Raw genomic sequence first — 20,355 nt, forward strand, 5'->3', positions numbered from 1 at the left:
CATCACTTTAAAAACCAAAATCTACTGAGTCTTAGTGTGTTTTATATAATTGAAATGGCAGCATATTTGTATTTTTGGAGGTAGAATTATGTAGTACAAATAGCATTCTTCTTAGAGTTAAAAGACCCAGGACCTGGCTTCGTTGGTAATGAACTCTGTGCTCTTGGACAGGCCATTCAGTTTCCTTTACACCTTATTCTGTTGTAAAGCTTTGCTTAGTCTGGAACTTTCTTGACTAGCATTTTAAAAACTTCTTTAAAAATTGCATCTTTTAAATAAACTTAGATGTGATAAACAGATTTGTTGATAATGCCTGTTACTCTGAAATATGTAAGAAAAAGTAGTGTGCCAATTGAGAACTACCAGCTTATAATCAGTAGCTTGAAATCTATAAATAATGGTAAATATTTCATACTCTGATAGGCCAAATTTTCTAAAATTATAAAATTATTTTCTATTTCTCAAGGATACCATGAGAGGGATTAATGTACAATGTCATAATAGTTTTTAAACCTAAGAATTTCAGTGAAAAGTTTCAAGGGTGAGAAATTTAAAGTAGTACTTTGACTTTTCAAGATTTAATTTTTAAAAAATTATGTAGACATTTCTTAATACTTATAGCATCTTCATAAAATAGATGTTTATTAATAAATGCTAATTTTGCATCTAATTGTCTCATAAGACATTAGACTTGTGATTTAAAGGCATATTTTTATCCTGATATCATTACTGATTCAATTCAAAGTTATTAAGAGAAATACAATTTGTTTGGATTATTGTGAAAAGTCCTTGAAGATCTCAGCTTGAATTTATTTTCTGCCACTTGTTACCTGTTTGACCTTTTGCAAATGACCTATCCTCAGCTTTCTTATCTGTAAAATAGAGATAATGATAATTTCTGGCAAGGTTATTGAATATGAGACAGTTTTCTTCTTAAAGGGCCAAATAAGAACCAGTTTATTTAGCTCTCAGAATCACATGTAACTTAGTTCTAGTTAACTTGCTTCTCTAAACACAAATAGTGGAAGTATTGAATATGAAACACTGCTTAAATCTATTTACAAACTATAATCTTCCTGAAACTCTTAGCCTATTTCATTCAGCCTATAAAAGGATGAATTATCTATTTAAAAGAAACCCTTTAAAGTAATTTATTTAGTCTGATTATTTATATGGCTGATTAATAATTGGTCATAGTGTAAATAAATTTTTGGTTAAAAACCAGAGTTGAGCAATTTCATTTGGCAAATATAGATTAACTAAAATGTATTTTAAATAAATCATGCAGAACATTTGCTATTTAGAGATATTTCATTTACATTTTAAACTACTTCTTTGTTACTCTTACTCATTCCTGGGGTATCAGAACTGGAAATGTGATGAAGGCTAGTGTAATTACACCAGAATAGTTTGACTGATGCAGAACTTCCATTTAACAGAATGGTTTGAACAGTCATCTTTGCTGAAAATCCACTGAAATGATAATAAAGAGCTTTTAAAGTTACAATTCAAAAGAAGAAGAAGAATGGAAAAGAAATAACAGTAGATGAGAAATGATGTTAACTTTTACGAGATGGAAAGTAGATAAATAAGTGGTAACTGATAAGCAAAGCCAAGAAGGCTGAAACCCAAGCTAGGATGTGAGTGCCTGGAGAGGGGAACTCAGACAAGAAATATGTGCTGGTGTGTACCGCAGAATTCTAGAAGGGCTCGGGAATTGAAGGCACCAGGATCTTGAAAGATAAGGTGTGTTGAAAGCACATACATGAAGTAAGATCCCTTGATCCTCCACTTAGCCAGGTGATCACTCCATCCCTAGCTCATCAGGCAACGTGGAATTGCACCTGAGGGGCTCCAGACTTGACTGTAACACATTCGAGGACCGGTAGAGGTACAACTGTATTGAAAGCAGAGGAACTAAGTGAAAGCCTACATAGTAAACAATAAGACTGTTTAGGCCCCTTTCCCCAGTAGGTCCCAGAACTCTGACAGCCAAACTCATATCCCCTATGCAGAAGAATGGAGGGTTCATCTGCAAAACTGCACCTGACCAGTCCACAAGAAAAGGCCTGCAGATAGGGATATTTAGGTTGTATGTATGTGGTGAAACAGCTAGGTCTGCTCTTACCACCCTCTGATGCTGAGCTCATGCTCTGTATAACTTCGAATCCACTTTTGGTGCCTCACTCAAATACGAATGGACAGCTGAGAAATCATATTCAATCAAGAAAGCTTCCAAAATGAGAACAACTGAAATACATAGACTGTAAGCTAGTAATCAATATTTTTTAAAACCTGCCAAAGAATGAGAGACTGAGGAGCAGAAGAAAACTTAAAAACAAGGCCGGGCGCGGTGGCTCACGCCTGTACTCCCAGCACTTTGGGAGGCCAGGGTGGGCGGATCACGAGGTCAGGAGATCGAGACCAGTCTGGCTAACATGGTGAAACCCTGTCTCTACTAAAAATACAAAAAAACTAGCTGGGCGTGGCAGGGTGCCCCTGTAGTCCCAACTACTCGGGAGGCTGAGGCAGGAGAATGGCGTGAACCCGAGAGGCGGAGCTTGCAGTGAGCCGAGATCGCGCCACTGCACTCCAGCCTGGGCAACAGAGTGAGACTCTGTCTCAAAAAAAAAAAAAAAAAAGAAAAATTGAAAAATTATAATCAGTAGCTTCAGATATATGGGACCATCTTGTAAGAACCCATTTTGTCTTTATGAGACAAGAAAAGATGCTATAGAAAAGGAACAAGAAAGAGCTTTTAGAAATAAGCTAGCAAAAGTAGGAAAGTTCAAGCGAAGCATGGGAAGATAATGTTAAACCTCTAAAAGAACACCAAGTCTGAGGAAAAACGAAGAATGTGAAGATCATTCCTAAGTCCCATATTTGAGTTCTAGGAGTTTCAGGAATCAAGGAGTGAGAAGGAGGAGAGACAAATTTATTAAGCAAATAACATAAGGAAATTGTCCAGAATTGAAGGATATGAGTGTTTGAGTTTAAAAGAGCTCATGAAGTGTCTGACAAAATGAGTGGAGAAAGATCTGTTGTCAAATACGTATTTTTGTAAATTTCACTACACTAGGAATAAAGATCATAAAAACCTTCAGAAAGGTTTTATATTAAGGATCAGGAATCAAAGGGAACATCAGCTTTTCAGCAACAATGCTGAAAGTAGAAAATGTTACTAAGAATATTTACTGGGCAAAATTTTCATCAAGCATGAGGAAATAAAGTCATTTTCAGACAGCCAAGGGCTCCAGTGTGGTTGATGTGAATACTTTGTCAGGAAGCTCCTAGAGGATATGCTCCACACATAAGGGAATAACCAAGAGGAAGAAGAGCCTGCACCGAGCAGAGATGAGTCACTCCAGGAGGATTCATTCTGTTCAGAAGAGACACAAAGGGAATTTCCAGGGAGGTGGTGAGAAGCTTCAGCAAGCCTAGAGAGCAATTCATATTGGGACAGGAAAGCCTTCTGGAGAATTCTAAGTAGTGTTTCCAAGGGGGAAAAAATGAAGCTAATGCACTGTCTGATAGGCATGGCAACATTGAGAGGAGCTTTATGACTCCTTTATTTATTTATAACCTTAATTATTAAACCCTGGTGGAGGGTTTAATGAGGAATTACAGGTGAGTTTGTTTGTTTTAAAACCAAGCGAACAACAAGGAGGTAGATATTAATGCTGAGGGGAAACAGAGTTTTAAAAGAAGAGAAATAATACACTACATGGCTCAGTCACAAACAGTCTTTATGTGATATTGGAATAATTAAAAGCAGAATTGTCGTAAAACTTGCTGGGGAGATGGGAGAGAAGAAGCATATTTGTGTTGAGGGGAAGCAGAGGTCTAAAATAGCTAATTCTCATCTTCTCCAGCAGGAAATCAAGAAGTAATATTTAAAATAGAAAAAATAAATATTAGTATTTGCAGATTATTTAGAAATAACAGAGGTAAATACCAGGAAAAATAACTGAAAGAATTGAACGTGGCTGCTTGTGAAAAACAGGGCAGAAAGGTAGAGCTGAGGCAGGGACTACTTGTCTTCGCTATAAATATATCTCCTGGGTGCTGTTTGACTTCAGGAATGGATATGTACTATCAACATATAAAAATTGAATTAAACATTTTTTAACAGCTATAACATTCCCTGAATTCTTCTGCATGGAATACTAGACTGAAAAGGTTGCCATTGATAAAACGTTTTGTGATCAGATAAGCTCCAGAAACACTTTGCATTTGCCCATGGAGCTTTGCAGTGTGCACCAGCATGCTAAAGGTTCTGAGAATTCTGGTGGTAAAGAAATGTTTTGCTGGGTGCTATGGTTCACGCCTATAATCCCAGGACTTTGGGAGGCCGAGGGGTGGGCGAATCATGTGTGGTCAGGAGTTCGAGACCAGCCTGGCCAACATGGTGAAACCCTGTCTCTACTAAAACTATAAAAATTAGCTGGGCATGGTGGCATGCTCCTGTAATCCTAGCTACTTGGAAGGCTGAGGCAGGAAAATCACTTGAACTCAGGAGGCGGAGGTTGCAGTGAGCCAAGATCGTGCCACTGCCCTCCAGTCTGGGCAACAGAGTGAGACTCCGTCTCAAAAAAACAAAGAAATGTTTTGGTTGGGCACAGTGGCTCATGCCTATAATCCCAGCTGAAACAGGCAGATCACCTGAAATCAGGAGTTCGAGACCAGCCGGGCCAACATGGTGAAACCCTGTCTCCACTAAAAATAGAAAAATTAGCTGGATATGGTGGTGGGTGCCTGTAATTCCAGATACTCAACAGGCTGAGGCAGGAGAATTGCTTGAACCCAGGATGGGGAGGTTGCAGTGACCTGAGATCACACCACTGTACTCTAGCCTGGGTTACAGAGTGAGACTCCGTCTCAAAAAAAAAAAAAAAATTTTTTTTGACTCAGCATTTCATAACTTACTTGCTCACAGAATCAATTTGCATGTAACACATTAAAATTCTGTGACTTAGTGTTCTACATAACACCATTTGAGGAATTTTCAAATACTGCTAGTGAAAAACTTCTAATTTTCTGGTTCATAAGAGATGAGTCGCTTAAAAATAAACCTCCTTCCTTTTTAACAAGATGCCGTGCAAACTACGCTAATGACTTTTCTTACTCTGAAGAAAACGATAATATGTGATAGAAAAAGTTGGATATGTGATATGCCTATGTGCATGCATTTTTTAACAATGTTTGCACACCCTGTAGCTTTCCCAGAAATCTGGGCCAGAACACTGGATGAAGGTGGGGAGAGTGGGAGAATAAAGGATAATTTTTCACACTCCTCCAGTGCTAATAGTCTCTGCAATAGGTTCCTATGGCTTTTCTCATTCAGCTCCCACCAGAGCCTATAGTGTGGGCAGGGCAGCAATTTTTGGAGTTGAGAAGGAGATTGAGTTGCATTAAGTCATCAGACTATTTAGGGGCCAGCATCAGAACCAGAGTCTTCAGTCCAAGGCTCCCACAACACTACCACACCAACCCAAATGTCTCTTCTTTTTTGACGTTAAGTTGGAACAAACTGATTGAGTCCCAGATGCTTATACCAGTGCATCTGTAGTTTCAAATGGATATATGATATTTTGTCATTCATTTGACGGACATTCCCAGCAGAGAGAATAGATTCCTGCCCCTACAAAAAAAGGAGTATGACCCATTCCTAAATGTGACAGTGGCTTCCTAGTCAGGTGATTCTCCCAGTGGGTAGGGAAATATACAGCCTAGGGATGGTTCTGATAGCTCTTACCTACCCTTGAGAAACATTTGAATAGATGGTTTAATCCACTTCATTTGTGAAGTAAAGAAGGACATCTGTCTTCAGCTGGTTATCTGAGAAAAGTGCCATCTAAGACACTTGTGTGGTTGTAGGGGGAAGATACCCGTAAATTGCTTTTCTAAATACTTTTCTGCATGTAAAATGATATTACTGTTACCAGTGCCTTGATAGACAGGAATGGACAATGCCTTGATAAACAGCAAAACGTTGTATAGTGGCTAGAATATGGCTATAGGTGAAGACAGGTACTCACACCAGTAGCTAAGTTGTCAGATAGTTCAGAAGATGAGTGCACAGCCTTATGAATCTAATTCATGGACCCTGGCAGAAGCTTTTGTAACCAATAGGAAATATATTTTTCATAAAGAAAGAAGAGCTGATATTTAGTATATGAGTCAAAATAAAGAACTTAAAAACATTTACATGGAATTGTCTAGCTAGCAATTAGAAATGTGGGCTTGAAATTTGAGAGTCAGCTTACATTCTTTTGGGTGTGGAGGAAGACAGATGATAAACGTATAAAGAAAAAAGAAGGATAATTTCAGACAATGATATAAACCTTGAAGGAAATAAAATGGAGTGATAGTATAGTGGTAAGGCAGGAGGGGACTGCTTCAGCTTGGGTGAGCAGGGCAGGCCCTTCTGAGAAGATATGTGAGAAGAGGCTTCAGTAAGAAGGCAGCCATATGAAGATCTAGGACTGTCCAGCTCCAAACAGAAGGAACAGTGGTAACAAAGACCCCAAGTCATGAACAGTAGGTAGGTTTAGAGATAGAGCTAAATGAAAGTATAGAATCTCAACCTTCTAGATTTTTAATCTTTCCAGTGCTCCATAGTCCTTAGAGTGCTTATTGAAATTCTCTCACAATAATTAGTTATACTTGAAATCATACATAAGTGTGTAATTTAGTTAAAATATTTCTTATTTCTAAATTTCTAGATCCCTTATGCATTCCCCTTCAGTACTTATGCATTCCCCTTCAGTACACAGCATACCATCAGAATTTCTCCAAAAATAGCAACATCTTGAAGAACAGTGATTTTAGCAATTCTTGTTAATTATAAGTGACTCATAATTTTAACATAGTCTTCTGTTGGATTCAAAACCTGCTTAGGGGCATACTGACTCCAGAAACATTTTTCACTGATTTATCCAGACTTTGATATTTGGTTGTCTCCTAGAACCCACCTCCTGGAAGTTGTGGTCGCTGCTGCTTCTGATGACATTTAGTGCTTATGCATATTTTAAGGGTCCTGATTCTTTTTGCTTTATGTTTATGTATCTATTATAGTTAATGCCAAGGGACTCTGTCCTTCTTTTTGTTTGTGTTTTTTTGTTTTGTTTTTTGGTAACATTTGGACTGTGGACTATATTTAGAAAATCTTTAGAACAAAGCATAACAGATTTATTTAAGAGATTATGGCATATCTGTAGTGGTATTTGACCAGTCTATGTTCCAGAGAATAACCTGCCAAACTCCTGAGCTTCAGGAAATGACTGTTCAAGCTCACCTGCCAAGAGACTGGTGAGTTGGTGAATTGGGGAGAAGGGGAGATGTGGCAGGAGTGTGGCCCTCAGGCCTAGCTTTGCTGAGCTGAGAATGGGAGAGAAGAAACCAACAGCATTCTTCAGGGTGAAGATGGCTCTGGAACCAAAAGAAAAGATCCAGAGCACCTTCTCCAAAGGAGCCAAGCAGCAGGGCAGTAACTAGCTTCTGCAGTTCTGCAGCAGAGGTCTGTTTGGACGCTGAATGAAAAGGGGAGCAGGACAACTTTTCCTCAGGCAATGACTTTACAAAAAGGGAGTGGACTTCTGCATCCACTCAGGATGGAGTAACAGGGACCAGATTTATTCTCCCACCGGATACAGTGAAAAACCAGGCAAAATAAACGAGAGAATGTTTTTAAGACACTGGATTTTGGACAAAGGAGAGATGTGATGGTACCTGATAAATAGGAAACAAGTGAGGTGAACCCTGTGATTGCCTCTGCATCCTGCCTAGAGAGAGTTTCCAGGGTGCAGTGCAGGGAAATGGACCCAGGCAGAGCCTGGCAGACTCAGAGTTGAAGAGTTAAATCTGGGGAGATCAAGGCAGCTGGAGTTTACAGGACACAGTCCCAGAGAGGAGAGAGTTGCTGAGAGGGTGTCCATGAATATTCACCTGATAATACAGGTGAGAAAACTATCCAAGGCAGGAGGGAAAAAAATATCCAAGAGGATGAGCTAACAGTGCTTGGCACTCACACAGTGCCTCTTCCCAATAGTCAGACTGGGAAAACTCATAATTACCGAGGTGTTGGGAAGTGGACTTGGTGAATTCTTGCCTCAGTAGGACGTGTAATTGGCTCTTATCTGAACACTGCTTCAGACGTGCTTAGCAAATCATAAAGCAAGCATCAGAAGGATCAAGCTGTTTCCAAGTAAATTAACTGTATTACAAACAAAGCTCAAGAGTATTTATAGGAATATAAAAATACCTAGCACCAACAAGATAAATCACAATGTCTGGTATCTAATCAAAGATTACTAGGAGAACATATGGATGAAGATAACCAGTCAATCAAGCCATTAAAAACTGACACAGATATTAGAATTAGAAGACAAGGACAGTAAAAATTGTTGTTGTAACTATTCTATTCAAAAAGTGAAGTAGAGGCATGGAAAATATAAGAAAGGCTGAAACTTGTATCTCTTTTCTCCATTTTCTCCTTTTACTCCCCCTTCCCTATTAGATGCTAGATTTTAGATGGTTCCCAGGTGGTTAATTGAAAGTAAATTGACATTTTTATTTTATTGTGTTTATTACAATGTAATCACATATACTAGGCCAATGACCTCTTGAAAACAGACTGAGAGCTATGAATTTGTTGGCTTCATAAATGTGTAATCACACCTTACATTTTCTTTTAAAATTAAACCTAAGCTTATGAGTTGGCAAGGAATTGAACTTAACAAAATTTTTGCTCTAAAGTGTCTGTTAGAGAATAAATCTTGGCAGTTTCAGACTTCATGTGTAGTCACGAGAACAGATGTAGCTAGAATATTTAACAGTTTATTAGATCTTTGGGTTGACAGTAAATATAGTTTAGGACTGATATTTAAGTTCTTAAAGCTTTATTTTGAACAATGAGTATCTGTTTGCCATTTTTAAGTAATAAATATTTCTCTAACTGGTTTACAAAGTTCTTTTTGTTATCTCTTTCCCTCCAGTTATGTAAATGACACGCTGGGGTTCATAAAGCTTTTTGTTTTTAAGAGGCAAGGAAACCTAAAGTGTATCTTTGAGGTGGAGAGGAGTGGAGACTAAAGATGTAGCAATCTTGAGAAAAGTTTTTCAAAATTAAGCAAAGCAAAATTATTCTTATCCTGGGTTGAAAAACAGGTAATCCTTTTTCCAAAGTTAGATTGATTATAGTTTGTACATTATAATTTACAGAGTCTGTAATAACTTTCAGTGTTTTAGAATTCATTTATTACTATTGTGCCCAGCTAATGCTACTGGAGAGGTTTGATACTGGATTTCAAAGAGGGACATTTTTCCCCAAAGATAGCAGCATTTTCCTTCCTCTCTGGAAGTTTCCTGTTATGGTCTGTTTAGGCCCAATTTTTTTTTCCTTTTCTTTTTCTTTTTTTATTTTGAGATGGATTTTTGCTCTTGTTGTCCAGGCTGGAGTGCAATGGTGCGATCTCGGCTCACCACAACCTCTACCTCCCAGGTTCAAGCGATTATCCTGCCTCAGCTCCCGAGTAGCTGGGATTACAGGCATGTGCCACCACTCCTGGCTAATGTTGTATTTTTTTTTTTAGTAGAGATGGGATTTCTCCATCTTGGTCAGGCTGGTCTGGAACCTGCCTCAGCCTAGGACCAATTCTTATAACTTATCAGAGAAGTGCATTATTATCATATAAAATAACATGTTACTTTTGAGGAAGAGAAAATAGAAGTTATAGTTCTTAAGGATTAATTCAGGTAGATTTGAGAATTTATTAGTTGATCCCAATATTCCTGCTGTACATGGGTTTTTAAAAGCTAAAAAGTATCCTTTAAAATTGTTAACATTGTTCTAGTTTGGGGAGAGTTAAAACAGGATTTTACCTCATAGTGAACCTTTAAGAATATTTCTTGGCCGGGCGCGGTGGCTCCAGCCTGTAATCCCAGCACTTTGGGAGGCCGAGACGAGCGGATCACAAGGTCAGGAGATCGAGACCATCCTGGCTAACACGGTGAAACCCCGTCTCTACTAAAAAATACAAAAAAACTAGCCGGGCGAGATGGCGGGTGCCTGTAGTCCCAGCTACTCGGGAGGCTGAGGCAGGAGAATGGCATGGACCCGGAAAGCGGAGCTTGCAGTGAGCTGAGATCCAGCCACTGCACTCCAGCCCGGGCAACAGAGTGAGACTCCACCTCAAAAAAAAAAAGAATATTTCTTAATTAAAATGAATGGGCAAGTTACACGGCATACCACAGTTAAAATATTGTCGAAAAAGAAAGATTGTATCAACATTGTATAATATGAAAACATTGTTAGAGAACAAATCTGTGATTCATTGAAGTGTTTAACTTATGTTTTTCTTAGCTTTTTAAGTAACTAAGGTCCTTGACAAATCAATCTTTATTTACCTGAGTTGATACTGTCCTCTCTTGACTTCAACACCAGTATCCTAAATGTTCTTCTCTGCCTCAGATTCATTTTAGTTTTCTTTGTAGATGCTTTAATGCTGGTGTTCACTTGTGCTGTGGTCTTGGTTGTTGCCTCCTCTCGTTCTTCAGTCCCTCCTTGGGCAAGCTCTTCTACATCCTTGGCTCATCTGCCTGCCATAAGGTGATCATTATCAAACCACTGTATTCAGTGCAGGTCTCTCTTCTTACCTGCAGAACCAGTTGCCACCTACACAGCTCTTCCTGGACTTCTCAACAGCACCATACCCAAAATGGTCTTCCACAGCAAAACCTGACCTTTTTCTGTTGTAATAAGATTCCATCACTACAGATTTATCCAGGCCACAAATGTGGAAGTCTTCATAATCTCCTCTTTCCTCCTACCGTCTGCTCAGTTCTCAGTCCAGCCCAGTATTTCCTGACTCTGTCCTTGCCTTTCTGTCTTCACCGATCCTTCCCGGAGTTCTAGCCCAAATCTTTGTAGCCTGAGTTACACTAATAGCCTCCTAATTAGTCTTCCTGTCTGTAGTCTTGTGTCCCTTCATTTATATTACTGTTAGAGTGTTCATTTTTTCCCAAATGCAGATATTAAGATTTCTCATCATCAAGATAAAAAATGAAATGATGATGGTGATTATAGCTATAGCCGTTATTGAACACTTAATATGTACCAGAGACATTGCTTAAAAACTCTAAATTAACTCAATAGAAGTCTCACAATGACCATTTGAGTAGGTGTACTCTCTTCTCTACCAGTAAGAAAAGAGAGATTAGGGGAGATAAACAACTTCTCAGGAGTTGGAAGTAGTGGTGCTGGGCCAGAACCAAATGTTTCCTGATTTTAAAGTCTCCTCCTATCTTTGATAGTAGACTGCCTCCACACAAAGCTATCTGCACTCTGTGCTTGGGTGCCATGGAGTATGGAAAGGACCTTGCTTCTCTGCATGTATGGACTGGTGTGGGTGATTCAATATAAGGGTGGACAAGCAGAGATTTTAGGGCCTGATGTCGCTTGATCAGGAATATATTTGTATGTAGGATGCATGAGTTTAAAAAAAAAAAAGTCCACCTTCTACCCTATCAGCTATAAATGGCAACAAGCCTGTAAGGATATACAGTTTCAGGTGGGGCTTGACTGTGGATGGCTGATAAATGACAAGCCATTGATTTGGTGATAATTAATGGCAGCATGATTCTTTAAGGGATTGGCTAGCCACTAAGAATTTTGAATAAAAAAATCAGTAACACAGAGGTGATATACATTTTTAAAATCGTTTTATAATAAAAATTCTTAGCCAATTAGTTGCTGTGGGCTAGTCACTAAACACCAGTACACCAGTGAAAATAAAAGTGTTTTTTGCAGACTTGTTTTTGAAAACCATGAGATGTCTTCAGGGCTGTGTTGGGGATTTTACCTCATGCATACATCAATGCTCTTGGCTTTCAACATTAGTTTTTATTCGTTTCCTAAAAATAATGTACTTTCCCCGAGCTAGGTAGACCCAGATGTTGCCTGGATGTTTTGGGGTGGCTCTGAGTTTCATATATCTGACTCTGGAATTCTATAGATTTAGTGATCTACTTAAGTAACTTTCTGTTAGAGCTAAACTTGACCCTTGAACTATATTCTGGATGCTGAAGATGATACACATGCAAAGTCAGAGAGCTGTGGGTTTTATTCCCAGTTCTGTCACTTGTTATCTGTGTGGCCTTCCATCCTCAAGCCCCATTTTCCTCATGTATTAAGTGAGGGTGATGATACCTACAGTTAGGTAATTGTAAGTGATAGGAGACAGTGTGTGTAAAGTGCTTTGCATAATGTGGGGTATACAGTAGGAACTCAGTAAATATCCCTTACCCCTATCTCATCTTGCCTTATCCTACTTGCTTCAACCTCTTTCTCCAGGCATGGTTTCTAAATCAAATAGATTTTCATGTAAAACAGGTTTAGGGAAGTGATTCTTGCAAGGTGGGATGGAATGTAATCCACATATAACTTAGTGCTGCCAACCTGCCTAGACCTTCATTATCTTTTTTGGAATCCATTTTTCTTAAATTCCAAGTCATCTTTGTTACCATATCCTTCAGATCCTTTTCAACTTTAAATTCCAAGATTCTGGGCTGGGCATGGTGGCTCATGCCTGTAATCCCAGCACTTTGGGAGGCCGAGGCGGGCGGATCACCAGAGGTCAGGAGTTCAAGACCAGCCTGGCCAACATGGTGAAACCCTGTCTCTACTAAAAATATAAAAATTAGCCGGGCATAGTGGCAGATGCCTGTAATCCCAGCTACTCGGGAGGCTGAGGCAGGAGAATTGCTTGAACCCAGGAGGTGGAGGTTGGAGTGAGCCGAGATCGTGCCATCGCACTCCAGCCGGCGGGGGACAAGAGCAAGACTTCGTCTCCAAAAATAAATAAATAAATAAATAAATAAATAAATAAATAAATAAATAAATAAATAAATAATCAATCCAAGATTCTGGAATCTTATCATCCTGTTACTTTCTTGTCTGTATTTGCCCAAAATAGATATATACAGTATATATTAATAGCATAATAAATAAGGATTTAATGCCATTTTTACAGTGAACTAGCTGCTTTTTAAGGTTTTATTTTGTAAATGTTGAAAATGTTTTGCTGGTTTGGTATAAGAATAAATGACAACAGAGACTTTTAAGGTATAGAGAGTCCTGAGAAAATTCATCTCAAGCTGGAAGGAGGCCCCTCCCACCACCCATCCCCAATCCCCCTCAGACTCTTATCACCGGCAGCCCCACCAAGTCTGTAGGGTGGTACTGCAGGACTGTGGACTGCCGGGAAACAACAGACCGCTGACTTGGTGATGATGAATGGTAGGTGCTGCTTTCTTTTTTTTTTTTTTTTTTTTTTTAAGTAGAGACGGGGTTTCACCGTGTTAGCCAGGATGGTCTCGATCTCCTGACCTCGTGATCCGCCCGTCTCGGCCTCCCAAAGTGCTGGGATTACAGAATTGAGCCACCGCGCCTGGCCCTTCTTTCTTAAGAATGGGCTTGTGAGGTCTTTCCCAGGAACAAGCAGTCACAGTAATAGGTTCTGTCCATCAACCACAGCAAAGGAACACGGTTCAGGAGTGTTCTATAAAAGAACATTGCTGATCATGCTTAAAACAATTTCCCCGCCGGGCGCGGTGGCTCAAGCCTGTAATCCCAGCACTTTGGGAGGCCGAGACGGGCAGATCACGAGGTCAGGAGATCGAGACCATCCTGGCTAACACGGTGAAACCCCGTCTCTACTAAAAAATACAAAAAACTAGCCGGGCGAGGTGGCGGGCGCCTGTAGTCCCAGCTACTTGGGAGGCTGAGGCAGGAGAATGGCGTAAACCCGGGAGGCGGAGCTTGCAGTGAGCTGAGATCTGGCCACTGCACTCCAGCCTGGGCGACACAGCGAGACTCCGTCTCAAAAAAAAAAAAAAAAAAAAAAATTTCCCCTAAACATTTCTACATATGAAGAAAAATGGTAGGTGCATTTTGAATGTTGGTATTTTGTGTTAGCCTTTTATCATGGATTTGTCCTAGGGAGGCAGTTTAGTATTTAGAGAGAGAGTTTGCTTTATCTGTGTTTATGGAGGCATTTATCCAGGAGCTTCTGTCTATTAAGTTTTCATCTTGAGTCTGAGCTGGTTGATTTCTACTCATATATAGATTTAATATACTTCTTGTAACATTCCTTTATTAACGTGATTCTTTCATTTTTATTCTCCTTCATAACTCAATCCCTGGAGAGAGAATGATTAAATAATAGCAGTTTCACCCTTTGGAATTTGATTAGCTTTTGATCCCGGTGTTGAATGTTTTAGTTTTAGGGTTATGCTAAATTTTGTAAAGGCACTAGCTGAATTGAGTAAATTTTGAAATATGTTAACATTTAAAACGAGACATTTCAATTCTTCTTATTTGGTCTTCTGAAAATACTATTAAACTATGGAAATAAACTCAATTTTTAGAAAATGCAAGCAACAAATAAGTTGCTTCAAATGAGATAATATTTGATCAAACTTTATCAAAAATAAAATATAGTTACAGCAAGGGCCTCTTTGAAGAAGCAGATCTTAGTCATCCTGCAGCCTCAGTACTTTGTAATAATGATTTGCTGACTGTTGGGTCCAACTCTGGGCACGTGTGTGATGCAGGATGGAAGATATACAGTCTCTGCACTTCAGGAACCCTGTAGTGTAACTGTAGAGACGACACCTGTACAGACAGAACCACATTACAAGGCAGCACGTGAGATGTGTAACACTGATTGCGTTTAGTGCTATAGAATTTTTGATAAAGGAGAGATCACTGATTGGATGTCAGTTAAGTCTTCTTGGAAAAGATGAACTTGAAGGCTGTTTTACACTAATTATTATTATTAGCATTTTTATGCTAATAACACAGTTTGAAGGAGAGTGACTAGAACTTAAAACTCCTGCTTACCCATGCTTTTTCATCTGGTTAACTGAGAGTATGACTTAATGCTTAAGAGTAAAATATCTGCCATGTTCTGAATAAATGTTGCCCATCATCATCAGTTATACTGTCCTTGAAAACTCATCAGCTCAGTCCTTGCTTCTCCGGGAGGCCTTTCCTACCAAACCTAAGTGTATGAATTGTCCTCTCTTCTTTATTCCTAGAGAATCCTCAGCATGTCATTACCAAAGCACTGTAATCTATAACATTGATTTCTAATTATTGCTTTATTTCTGTGTCTCTCCCACTAAAGTTCCTTGAGGTTATGGAACATGTCTATCCCAAACCTAGCATTATTCCTAATGCTATTCCTAACATTATCATAGTGTCTAAGGCTTAATACATTTTTGTTGAATGACTAATTGAACTTAACCAAGATTATATTTAGTGTAAGAAAATGGATATTTATATAAAGTTGATGGCAGTGATGACGGAGAGAAATGGATCCATTCAGGCTATGTTTTGAGATAGAATTGACAGGATTTATTGATGAATTGGATGGAGAATGAGGGAGATGGATGAGCCAAAACTTGAGGAGCTGGGTAATGCCATTAACTGAGATAAGTTAGGCTGGAGAAGAACAGGCTGTCTTACGGATGTTTGAGTAGCCTACTCCACTTTTGCATAAAGCTATCAAATGGGCAGTTGCATATGAGTCTGGAGCTCAAAGAAGAGATCAAGATAGGAAATGCAATCAGGAAGTTAGTAGCATATGGATGGCATTTAAAGCTAAGGGTGAAATTGGCTTGTGAGCGAATGTAAGCTGAGGAGAGAAGAGGGCTCAGAACCAAGCCTGTAGCACTCCAGCATCTGGTGGTCTGTAAGGATGGAGACAATAACAAAAAAAAAAAAAAAAAAAAAAAAAAAAACTGAGGAGGTAGGAGAACACTAGAGAGAACTGTTTCAAGAAACCACTAGTTGGCATCAAATGCTGCTGAAGGATTAGGATGAAAACAGAGAAGTGGTCACTGGATTTGGCAACATGATGATTGTTGGTGGCCTTGATTGTGTAGTGGGGGGTCCAGAAGCCAAATTGGAATGGGTTCAAGAGTGAATGTGAAGCAAGGGAGTAGGAATCTGTAGGAGTTAAATCCTCGAGTAGGCTGAAGGGGATGGGATTTCCTTCTGCAGCTTTCAGTCTTCCTGTTTCAGCAATTCCCAAACTGAACTCATGCATTGCCCTCCAAAATCTTTTCCTTCTCATGATCCAGACGAGAACTGCCCCAGTTAGCATGCTTGTCTCCTTCCTCTCCTTACCCCATTTAGTCAGATGCCTTGATACTTTATGATACTTTTCAAATTGGAATCCTTCATTTCATTGTCATTGCCACTTAACATTGCTCTTTCCAAGTATTAATTAGCTCTTCCCCACGTGCCCCCCTTGGTTTCCTGAGTACTCACTGCTTTTATTCTCTCCCTTGCCAATATATCCATCCATCACAGCTAGAACGTTCTTCCTAAAATACAGCTTTGCTCATGTTATTCTCCTGCTAAAAATAAAACAAAATATTTTAGCCTGGCACTGAGAACTCTCTACCTTTTTATCTGAATTACTTTCTCTTCATTCAGCCTGCTGTTCTGAAGTATTTGCTTTAGGACAAGTACTTGCTGAAGTATTGCTGTTCTGAAGTCTGTTTCCTAAATATAACCTGCGTCTTTGGCCTCCGTGACTTCACAGTCACTGCTGCCTGTGACTGACGTGCCTTTCCCTACCTTCTATTACATGTTCTGTATTTCCAAATGCTGAGTACCTCTAACAGATGGTGGAGTACACCCTAAAAATTGTGAAATTTCAAGGCTTTCAGTGCTGCTGCTTTACTTCATCAGTTCTTTAAAAGTTCCATAATACTGGTCGGGCACAATGACTCATGCCTCTAATCCCAGCACTTTGAGAGGCCGAGGTGGGCAGATCACCTGAGGTTAGGAGTTTGAGACCAGTCTGGCCAACACGGTGAAACCCCATCTCTACTAAAACTAGAAAAATTAGCCAGGTGTGGTGGTGGGTGGCTGTAATCCCAGCTACTCGGGAGGCTGAGGCAGGAGAATTGCTTGAACCCAGGAGGCAGAGGTTGCAGTGAGCCGAGATCACACCACTGCACTGCAGCCTGGGTGACAAAGTGAGACTCTGTCTCAAAAAAAAAAAAAAAAAAAGGGTTCCATAATACTGATTTTTTTCTTTAAACCAATTATTTGTACCACCACTACTTCAAGCAGTCGTCTTTTTTAGGAATTGGGTACAGGAATGATTTTCTTTCTGAAGGGAAGTTTCTTGGAAATTTCACTGGCAGTTGTGGAGTTGTGGGTCATGACACTGTGTGACAGAGGATACCCAGAAGATGCTGGGCTTGTCCTCTTCATAGCAGCAGCCAGGCGGTTACAGGGTGTGCAGGACGCGTCCATAGGAAAAGCACCCTCCTCAATTGCACACTCACTCATTAATGTATTTAGTAGTAGATGCTGGATTCCTTGTTTTTATGGTTGTTAATATTTGGGGGTAGGAGAAGAACAGTGTGTGTGAAATCATTATTCTGAGTTTCAGCTTTTTAAAACAGGAGAGCCCTTTAGAAATTCTGCTCACAGTCACACATTCTAAAAGAAGAAAATTAGAAGCTCTCTAAAGATTGTAATCATAGAAAAAAAAGAATTGCTCATTAGAATATTGAACTGAGTGTTCCGTCAACTTTCCTCACATCGGGGAATTGCTAATGTGAGGACGTCACTAAGAAGTAGATTAAAGATATCTTTTTGAGATCCTCTTATGATACATGTTGCCTTCCTGTTGTATTCTGGTTTTTATTATTGGGGTATAAAGCAGATTTTAGGCATATGTAGCTTGTACCTAGCTAAGCTTTTAAGAATGAAGTTGATTATTTTATTGACTGAAGGGAAACAATTAACCCAGGGTTTTCTTTTTTTTTTTTTTTTTGAGACAGAGTCTCGCTCTGTTACCCAGGCTGGAGTGCAGTGGCGCCTTCTTGGCTCGTTGCAAACTGTGCCTCCTGGGTTCAAGCGATTCTCCTGCCTCAGCCTCCCTAGTAGCTGGGATTACAGGTGCCCGCCACCACGCCTGGCTAATTTTTTGTATTTTTAGTAGAGATGGGGTTTCACTGTGTTGGCCAGGCTGATCTTGAACTCCTGACCTCAGGTGATCCACCCGCCTCAGCCTCCCAAAGTGCTGGGATTACAGGTGTGAGCCACCATGCCCGGCCACACAGGTCTTTGAAAAAATGGGATTGAAAATTCTTGCATGGTTTTTAAACCATGGTGCTGGATAATTATTATAAGTAGATATTGTTAGGGAAAAAAGGAGTGGGATGACCATCTGATTTAAGAACCTTCACTTTGGCTGTTGCAAGAACATTGTCTACTTGGCCTTTCAGTAGGCAGCTTGCTAGTCCTTTCTAGCAGCTGTTGAATGTAGTCAGCTATTTTGGAACATGAGGGGTATTGTAATTAGGTGTGTAGAAAATTGATTTAAGAATTCCAAACATCTCTAGATTTTTAGTAAAACTCTAGAGTGCAAGTAAAAAATAAATGTCTCATATTTTAAGCAGAATAACAAGCCTTTATTTCCTCAGAATTACTCATTAGTACTGATAATGAGGAAAAAAATACGTAACTGCAAAATTGTGAGGGAAAGCCTCAAAACAACTTGCTTTGCTTTCTTTGTCACAAAATGTTTGTTTTAGTATATATTTTCCCCACTGTACATTTCCCAGGAACCTTTGTGTTTTGGCATCCTTACTTAACATTAACAGAATAATAAACCAGAAGATTCCTGGAGGCTTGGCCCTTTGTGGCAGAATGAGCTGTGCACCTCAATCCTTTGATATGTGCTTTCCCCCTTTTTTCCTTTGCTGTTGAAAGGGAAAACAACTGCTTCTATTTTGGATAATTTTTAACTAATGATCTCAAAAATCCAGTATTGAATATTTATCCATCAAGGAGAAATTGTGTTAAGTGCATTTTATAAACTGATTCTTATATATATGAGAGGGTTCATAGCTGGGATTAAAATGCTGTGTTGTTATAATTGTTTTATTGTTTAGATGAAAATGTTTAGATTATTATTCGGATTCTGGTGGAACTTTTTTGAGCCATTAATAAAAAATAGCAGAAATAGGCCGGGCGCGGTGGCTCAAGCCTGTAATCCCAGCACTTTGGGAGGCCGAGACGGGCGGATCACGAGGTCAGGAGATCGAGACCATCCTGGCTAACACGGTGAAACCCCGTCTCTACTAAAAAATACAAAAAACTAGCCGGGCGAGGTGGCGGGCGCCTGTAGTCCCAGCTACTCGGGAGGCTGAGGCAGGAGAATGGCGTAAACTCGGGAGGCGGAGCTTGCAGAGAGCTGAGATCCGGCCACTGCACTCCAGCCTGGGCAACAGAGCGAGACTCCGTCTCAAAAAAAAAAAAAGAAAATAGCAGAAATAACTGAAAATAGTTGGTTTAGGCTCATTGTACTGGTCATTTCAGTAAAGTATAACTGATGTGTGAAGATCCAGAAATACCACTGTGGGCATTTAAAGTACATAAATTTTTATTATGATGGAAGAACAGTTTTCATTGGGAAGAGATTTTAAATTTGCAATGTCTTGTCTTTTTTTTTTTTCCTACAGGAAGGAACTTGAAACCTTCAAAGGTAATTTTGTGTTAATTCTTCACTTTAAAGTAGTTGAGAGTTAATTGGTGTCAGATGTTCTCTCTTGATAATGATCAACGAACTCATTTTTTAAAAATCAGTTTACACAAAAAAGTAAAACTTAATACTGTTTTTGTAGGTTTTGTTTAATCACAAGTGGTTTTGATATTCTCTTTAGCACATATATACCAAGTGAGAGTTTCTGCTAATGACCTTTATAAATGGTATGTTAGGAAGGTGCAGTGCTAACTTTGAGGTTGTTGAGAATCATAGTTTAAGAAGATTCTGGTTTCTCTTGTGCATCTGGGCCACGTGGAAAGGGAATGGTGACAAAGATCAAGAGGTGCCCCTGCAATTGACCTTGCAGTCACTTGAACCTCCTGAGAGGTCTTCAGTGCTGGGTCCTGCTCTGCTGCTGTCTTGTGACTTTGGATGAGTCTCTTAGCTTTTCAGGCACAGTTTCTCTTTCCATCTGTAAAATTGGAGGCTCAAATGAAATATATTCTCGGATTCCAAAAGCACCCAGCATTACTTTTTACGTTTAGGGAATGCCTGAAGGAGGGACACTAGAGAATAATTCTTGGTTATATTGACCGTTACTGGTCATGGAGAAACGCTAGTGAAAAACAGAAAAAAATACAAACTTTCCAGCAGCTCAAGGTTCTTACAGTTTGCCATTTTTCTTTTTTCTTTTTTTTTTTTTTTGAGGCGGAGTCTCGCTCTGTCGCCCAGACTGGAGTGCAGTGGCTCAATCTCGGCTCACTGCAAGCTCCGCCTC

At 39.5% G+C, this 20,355-nt stretch overlaps 1 protein-coding gene across 5 annotated transcripts in view; it reads left to right on the plus strand.

Annotated features, from left to right (window-relative positions):
- The window catches only part of DTNBP1 (dystrobrevin binding protein 1), a 158,516-nt gene that overhangs the window by 64,250 nt on the left and 73,911 nt on the right, over nt 1-20,355 (plus strand). For all 5 annotated transcript variants that reach the window (XM_010376394.2, XM_010376393.2, XM_030929318.1 and 2 more), the window contains one exon: nt 19,555-19,577. In XM_010376394.2, coding sequence (XP_010374696.1) covers nt 19,555-19,577 — 23 coding nt within the window. The remainder of the gene's footprint in view (nt 1-19,554; nt 19,578-20,355) is intronic.

The sequence above is a fragment of the Rhinopithecus roxellana genome, chromosome 4 (genome assembly GCF_007565055.1).
Source record: "Rhinopithecus roxellana isolate Shanxi Qingling chromosome 4, ASM756505v1, whole genome shotgun sequence".
NCBI lineage: Eukaryota > Metazoa > Chordata > Mammalia > Primates > Cercopithecidae > Rhinopithecus > Rhinopithecus roxellana.